The sequence below is a fragment of the Seriola dumerili genome, unplaced genomic scaffold, assembly GCF_002260705.1.
Source record: "Seriola dumerili isolate Sdu_G_001 unplaced genomic scaffold, Sdu_1.0 BDQW01000230.1, whole genome shotgun sequence".
Taxonomy (NCBI): Eukaryota; Metazoa; Chordata; class Actinopteri; order Carangiformes; family Carangidae; genus Seriola; species Seriola dumerili.
In genome coordinates, this window is record NW_019174485.1 from 1,258,514 (window position 1) to 1,266,567 (window position 8,054).

Here is an 8,054-nt window from a genome sequence, read left to right on the forward strand (position 1 = left end):
AAAATGTAGTTGTTGATTATATGTTGTTTATTAATCTGAATCTGCAAAGCAACAGTATAAGTATATAGTAGCAAAAAAATAAAACAACCCAGAAATACTCATGTAGAGTAACTCAAAATTGTATAAATACAGTGTCATTAATCATTAGTTACAGTGGTAATGGGATTAATGAACTCATAGATGAACTGTTGCGGGTAATGTGTGTTAAAATCGATCACATAGACTGTATGATACAGAATATTAGGCTATCTCTTACTTTCCAGTAGGGCACCCTTTCCTTTAAAGTGTGTGATGAATATAAGAAAAGAATCCACAATGAAATCATGTGCACCTCAGTAATGTCAAGTCTTTATTGATATGGTGTCATACAGCAATACATAAGTAGTAATAACAATGAAGAGAATAAGCATGTCATCTACATTCAATCCCTATGCTTTTGTAGTCATGGCAGCTCTAATAAACGCTAATAAAGAGATAATAATGATTAAACACCCCACTGAACAGAATCATACACATCACACACATGGCCAGAAAAAAAGCTGCTGGTGTTTTAAGGCATTTTATATCCTACAGTATTTGTTCTATGGCTAAATCTTGCTTCTCGGTTTTGGATGGGTGACATACTCTACCGTATTTTCAGAAGTTGCTTGCTTTTGCATGAAGTGGTGCTGCATGTGTGCTTAGAAAAGTTTGGCAGTGCTTTAAAAGTAGTAGTGACATTTTTCCTCAGACACCCATGAAAACTCTTTTGGTTTACATTGGAAAGATAAAGGCTTGACATTTGCAACCAAGAACCATTCATCCATTGTTATAGCTGTTTACTATAAAATGCTGCGTTTATTCATAAGTTCTTGTACTTCCCAGATTTTTATTCTGCTTGACACTGGAATTCAGTATTTCACAAAACAAAATACCCAACTTTCAGATTTGCTAACCCCCCCACCCAAAAAAAAATTGCAGTTATGATAGGCCACTGTGTAGAGATACAAACACACTTACTACAGTACTAAGATACTTGTCACAAGCCTCAGTTAAACAGCGGTAACCCAATCCACGACAGTCTGACATACAATCAGTAGTTTTTTTGTTTTCGTAATGTGAGTGCAGTTCGTCAGGGCACAGCTCGCCATGACCAACAGCAAGAGAACAAGATAGCTGTGCTAGAATTGGCAGTGCGCAAGCAGAAAAAACAAGCTACAAGTCTTTCATACTGAAGGTTTTCTACTGGTGAGGTCGTACTACAACAGACGTTTTATCCAGTCATGGCCACAGTTAAAACGAAAGAGGTCAAGTTGTTTCAAACACATCTTAGCCTGGCAGGTTCTCACAGAACTTGTGACGTATTTGAGTTTTGTAGGCGTGGTTTTCTTCAGGCTGAGTGATATGGTATGGATTCTGGGGCTTAAATTTGCTTCAAGCATCATCAATGGCACATGGGAAATGGAGTTAAATATGCATACAATTCATCCCACCCAGATGGATCATACAGAATCTCATGCATTTGCGCTAAAGCACAACTTACAATTCAGTCTTTAATTGACTGGCTCAGGAGAAAAAACTTCCTCTTTCTTATCATCTGAGCTGCATTTTGCCTCCTTCACAGTATGTTTGCTTAACTTCTCCTTTTCCCTGTATCCTTCATAGCACATTGTGCAAACTGTTCATCATTACCAAATTTCTCTATAAGTGCCTTACAGAGGACCTTGTCTCCTTAACTTCACATGCATCACGCATCTACAGCAGAGATCTGTAGCCCATCTCACTCCTAAGATTTATAACAGTAGTCTCAAATCTGGCCTACAGGCTATAGCAAGCACATGTCTATGACAGCTATTAATGAGTGTGCATGATGATGCTCAGCATGGTCAATGATGAAAAGGAAGGCACTGGCCAACCTTCTGAACTTTTACCGACGGGCTGATGGATTCCATGCAAGCATGACGTCTACATACTCCATGCAAATTATGCTCGATTAATACATTTGTTTTCTTGTTCGCTTAGAGTCTTCATGTCATTTAAAAAGCTATAGTAATCCACATTTGTTAATTAAACGTCATCGCGAAGTCAAAAAGGGTCAGTGCTGGCCTGAGGATCTCCATCCTCTGTTATACCGTTGTCATGCAGAGCTGATTGAACCACAGTCAAACCATTGATGCACTGACTGTGATTAGACATATTGTGTAAGAAGAGATCTAAGCAGACGCTTGTGCTTTCTCTGCACTAAGGACTATCATGTAAGGAGACTTTTATTTGTATCATATAAGTGGCTGTAGAGAGAGTAACCGATACCAGCTGAAGTGCTTTGATTGTTTCAAGTGCACACAGTAACGCTTGCACACACATGCTTCCATTGGAATGTGTTGACAGTATCTCACAGCTTGTGGTAGTAGTAGTAGTGCATGACCAGAGTTATTATCTACCATGTGTTGGTATTACATACTGTTGCTGCTACCTAAGTGCTTGTTATTGTTTGATGTTCAGTTTGTGAAAGAGAACAAGAGACAACAGATGTATTGTGGTTTTGTATAGAGTGATGGTTATAGTAGAGTTATAATGGATTTCCTTTGGGGAACACATGTGGAGGGGTTAAAGGTACAAGGAAGAATAAACCAACATAAAACAAACCCATAAACCCTGCACTCTCTTTCAGATTTCAGAAACCTTGACAATCTTACTATGCTAATAATAAGAAGGCAAAGCAGGGCTGTCATCTTAGATCCCCATGAGTGCCTCAAGTGTTAAGGCTCAAGGTTTGTTTTAGGGTGGGAGAGAGGAGAGGATTTGCAGGATAAATGGAAGGTTTAGGGGTCAAGAACAGGCTTACAGTATGCGCTTAGTTTTTCTGATTGGTGGGAACATCGTTGGAGTCTTGCTGCTTCTCCATCTTCTTAGTGGTGACCACTGTCTCCTCATAAACTTGCTGGGACACCTTGGCTCCAGATTTGCTCTGCTGCTGGTCCTCTTCCTTGCCCTCCTTCTTAGAGCTCTTGCCAGAGGTGGTGTAGATGCGGGACTGGTAGTTGTAGCCTTGCCCGATGGAGGGGCTGGGATAGGAGATGCCGGTCCCGATCCGGGTCTCCTCCCCTTCCAGGAGTTTCCTGCACACAGGATGAAATAGGGAGGATTTAGAGAGAATAATGAGGTATAGGGGTGGCGATAACATAAAAAGAACAAGGGAGAGAGTGAATTTTTCCTGAGCAGAAATATGTACTGTATAATAGTGTTTTTAAATCAGATTCTTTCACCTCCACCTTATAGATGTTATTGTAATGAACAATATGTGAGTTGTGTTTGAAAAAAGAACCTACCTGTAAGCAGCAATTTCAATATCCAGTGCCATCTTGACATTCAGCAGATCCTGGTACTCCCTCAGGTGGCGAGCCATCTCGCTCTTAGTGGTCCTCAGCTCATTCTCCAGCTCTGCCATGTTTTCCTAAGGACAGGGCTAGAGGTCAACATTTCCTAACAAATATTTTGGTTTATTTACAGAGGTGAAAAGCATAAAAAGGTCAGGCCGTCCACAGTGCAGGGGAAGAACTGCAGCACCACAAAGACCTCCTCTTATTTACCTGTGCACTGTGTAGCTGCGGATTAGAGTCTTTTATGAGAAAAATGGATTGAAATATTTGTCATATAAATATCATCTATCGGGAACGATGATTCACAAGCAGCACTTGTGTGAATGTACCCATTTAGGGTTCATACACTCAGTGGGCGTTGTCAGATGCAGCTGCTGAGCGGGCTGTCCCGGGGGAATGAGTTTCAGCACCACGGACAGAGCCCGAGCCACAGCAGCTGCTCCTGGTTTTACCATTGCTCTGACATTTATATTTACTCATAAAAAATAGGCTATTCAGTGTATTAATTTCAATGTAAATAAACTTTTATGTTACTGATTATAAATGTTGGGTTTCCGTATTAGAATCCTGTTGATATGCGCTTAATAGGTGATTAAAATGTGTTTTACCTGGTAGTTTCCAATCTCCATATTGTGCCTATCCTCCATCTCCCGGAGCTGCTTTTCCAGAGAGTCGTTGGTTCCCCTCAGACTCTCGATCTCGATGGTCTTGGACTGTAGCTGCCTCCTGAACTCGTTCGCTTCCTCCCTGCTGGCGCGGATGGCCTCGTTACTCCGGTTAGCCTGCTCCGACAGGTCCGCAAACTTGGTCTTGTACCACTCCTCGGCGGACTGCAGGTTCTTGGAAGCCATGGACTCGTACTGGCCACGGATCTCTTTGAGGGCGGAGGTGAGATCCGGCTTGGACACCTCCATCTCCACAGACACTTGGGCAGCCTGGATCATGTCCGTCAGCTCGACCACTTCCTCTTCATGCACCTTCCTGAGGAAGTTGATCTCATCCAGGAGAGATTCCACCTTCTTCTCCAGGTCCAGGCGCACCATGGTCGCATCATCCACATCTTTCTTAAAAGCCTTGAGGGTGGCCTCCGCCTCCTCGCGGGCATGGAACTCCTCTTCGTATTTTCCCCTGACTTTCTGCAGGTCGTCTTCGATATTATCCCTCTCTATAATCAGCTGGGACTTCTCACCGTTCAGTTCGTCGAGCTGGGAGCGCAGTTCGCGGATCTCTTGTTGGTAAAGCTCGGCCAGGCGGGACGGCTCGGTCTGCTTCTGGCGCAGAGCGATCAACTCCGTCTCCAGCACTTTGTTATGCTGCTCCAAGTTGCGCACTTTCTCTATGAACATTGCAAAGCGGTCATTAAGACCTTGCATTTGTTCCTTTTCGTTGGTGCGGATGATTTTGAACTCATTGTTGAGGACGCTGCTCTGTGTCAGGTCGAAGGTCTCCACTGGCATAGGCGAGAAGGAGCGGCCGGACTTTCTGCTGTATGAGCCCAGGGATGAAATGTTGCTCCGGGAGAGAGAAGAGGACCGGTAACCTCCCCGTGAGGACACGTTCATCGTTGTCCGCGATGGAGAGGACGCGTACCGGGGAGAATCGCCGAAAATCCTCCGGTAGGAAGAAGCGGAAAAGACTTCAGATCCGTAGCTCATCTTGGCTTGTATGGAGACAGAGCAGAGCAGTGGGCGCGTCCCCTTTTTATAGGGGGACCAACCCAATCACTAATTAATGCCCGCTGGTAACATCCGGACCGATCCGCTCCAGATGGGCCAGGTAGTCCACTCTTTATGCAAATATATGACAGATTAATATCGAGCTGGAGATCGATTTCAGTTGGTAACAATTAGTCTACATTAATTCTGTCATAACTCCAGATGTGCGGAGTTGGCACTGGTCTTTGTGTGGAGCAGATGGAACTGTCCTTTTTGGCGCAGTGCTGATGCGTCAGTGTTTGGTCGCTTGTTGCACATGTAGACGTCAAACAAAGAAATAATAGCCGACTGAAATCAAACCTTTACAGTAACCCTGAGCCTCGGATCCAGTGTTTCTATAACTGAGAAAACTATTGAAGAACCAGATGCTCCCCTAATAGTTCTAAACCTATTGCATAAACAGTGCACAGTGGTGATTTTAAGCAATATGATGGTGCACTTTACATCAAAACTTTTTATTGTAGCCACATAGGCTGTTTGCAACTGTAAATGGAAATAGTATCTTTATTTATGTTCTCTAAAACACTGCAGCGACACTAACCAACAAGACTTCTATCTGCAGTGTTTATGGTGACATTGGTGGACATGGTGAACTTTAAATGTCCAACAATTGTCTGCACATATTGTATATATATATATATATATATATATATATTATACATACAGCAACAAACTGCATCCCATGCACTGTGGTGGGCCTACATTTTATGAACGAGTTACTCTTAATGAGTTTACAGTAAGGGAAAGTGTAAGATCTTAAATTATGTTCAAAGTTACTCCTAGTGGTTGATAATTGGTTTTGTTTGTTGTTTGAAGACCCTTTGGAGAAACGACATCCCACTAACGGGCCTTTGCTGCCCTCTGTTGTCTGATCACTGCACACTGCAGGCAAACATTAATATTTCAGGCCTACTTGGTACTAAGTTGTTGAAGTACTTGAACTATATGAAATTATCCTAAAGTTTATGAAGACTTCTGGAGGTTTGGATGAATGTATGGATGAGCCTCTGTACACATCTGCCCACAGATGTATGGGTCAATTTCCCATGAAAGAAGCGTGTATGGGGCAACATAAAAAAATGATGTGTCATCCCTCTCAGAACATTCTGCAATACATTCAACCTTCAGTATGTCCTATTTCAGGCACACATGAGTATCATAGTTTAGTTGAGGAGCTTCAAGCGAAGAGTCCTATAATTAGTCCAAACCTTATAATTATACAGAAATTTCAGGCTGAGCCACTCGGATGCCTTTAAAAATCTATGCTGATATCAAGAAATGTCGTAAAGTCTGTGAAAAAATAAAATGATGCCCTGCAAGCCAAAGTCAACAAAGCTGTGGCAGACGAGGCACATAGTTTTATGAGGCCATTGTCAGTAGGAAACACTGTACTGTATATCCAAACCCTTCAAATGCATTTTTGACTTTATACTGTGGAAAATTAAAATCTGTTGCTGCTAAGTATTCTGAACTGAGAACCCTTTATTTCATTTTATGTTTCATTTTATGTTATTTTATCCTGCACTACAATGATTCAGCTCAGATGTTGGTCTGGGCCAAATCTTATCAAAACAGGATGTTACATTTTTGGTGAAGTAAAAAGTTTGGCAATCCCTGTCCTAACCAAAAGTATGCCATGAATGGAAGTAAAACACATTTAGTTTTTTAGTATCTTTAAAAGGTTTCAAAATATTTTTTAATCCCTTATGTAACTTACAGTGAAATCCTTTTGGACAGTGATACATTTTCTGTTGCTTTTGATCTCTACTCCAGCAGATTGTGCCTGAAATGAAACAATGACTGAGGTTAAAGCAGTGACTTTTAGCACTGAGGATGGCTGAGGTTAAATCCATGGGGTAAACAGACTCATAACCTTCCAGGTGTATAGTCCCCTTCATTTTCAAACAGTACAGAAGGACTATGTCTGTCCCTCAGGCAACAAAGCCTGTTGTAAGTTGTGTTGTACTTTTCCTTTTGGTTGCTGTTTACAGACAATGTGTGCACTGACACTATTTACTGAATAAAGCCTCAAATTAAAACTGAAAGTCAAAGTCAAACTGAAAGTCATTGGTTCATTCCAGACCTACAACAAAGACTGTCATTGTCCAAACACTTGGGCTGCACTGTAAACACTAGGGCTGCACGATATGCAAAAAAAATAATTTTGCGATTATTTTGGCAGATATTGAGATTGCGATATGTGATTGAGAATTCAGTTGGAATGGTTGTTTGAGCATTTCATTTTCACTGAGAACAAAAAATGTTGATGTGATTCTTATTGACTTTTGTACCAAACAATCATGATCCTTCACATATGGAGAATAGGATGTAGGCCAGAGCATCTCTCTAGCACCACAACACTTATGGTGCTAACAATGCAGAACAGCGATTTGGACATTGCACATGGCCATATTGTGATTTCAATTATATTTCGATGAATTGTGCAGCCCTAGTAAACACGCTCAAATGGCTTACTGTCAACAGTTTAATATACAGTGGAAAGTTACTGAGTGATTCCATTTAATACAAAGTTAAACTAGTGTACCTCATTAAAAAGTCTGAAATTTAAATCTACTCTTCCTCCATTTTTGAAAATCCAGAATCTATGAATATTGGACACGTAATGTGTATGTGTATTAGATGCTTCAGGTTGTGTAAGTTGCATGTTGGACCATACTAGTTGTAATGTCACTAAACCATCTCATACGTAGTCTACCTGTTTTAAACTTTAAGAAGAGTACAAAATACTTCCCTCATCAGCAGATGGATGTGAAAAAAGCACATTTTTGATTGTAGTGGTCTTTATTTAACAGTTGCAAATGCATGTAAGCATCAGTGGCTAACTTTGTGCAATTTTCCATTTTCCTACATAATTTAGACCTGTTATCTCAGCCTTTTGAAGTTGTACAGTATTTTTTTTCCCTTGTTGTTTACTTGCAGCAATAAATCCCAGTAATGTAACAGGATCTCAACCTGGCTG

General features: G+C 41.2%; 1 protein-coding gene across 1 annotated transcript; it reads right to left on the bottom strand.

Moving 5' to 3' along the window:
- Positions 1–321: 321 nt before the first annotated feature.
- Positions 322–5,074, bottom strand: ina (internexin neuronal intermediate filament protein alpha). Its single transcript, XM_022755406.1, has 3 exons — positions 3,968–5,074; positions 3,309–3,433; positions 322–3,098 (listed from the first exon to the last, which is right to left on the bottom strand). The coding sequence occupies exons 1-3, from the start codon at positions 5,012–5,014 to the stop codon at positions 2,834–2,836; spliced, it is 1,437 nt and encodes a 478-aa protein (XP_022611127.1). The 5' UTR covers positions 5,015–5,074; the 3' UTR covers positions 322–2,833.
- Positions 5,075–8,054: the final 2,980 nt, after the last annotated feature.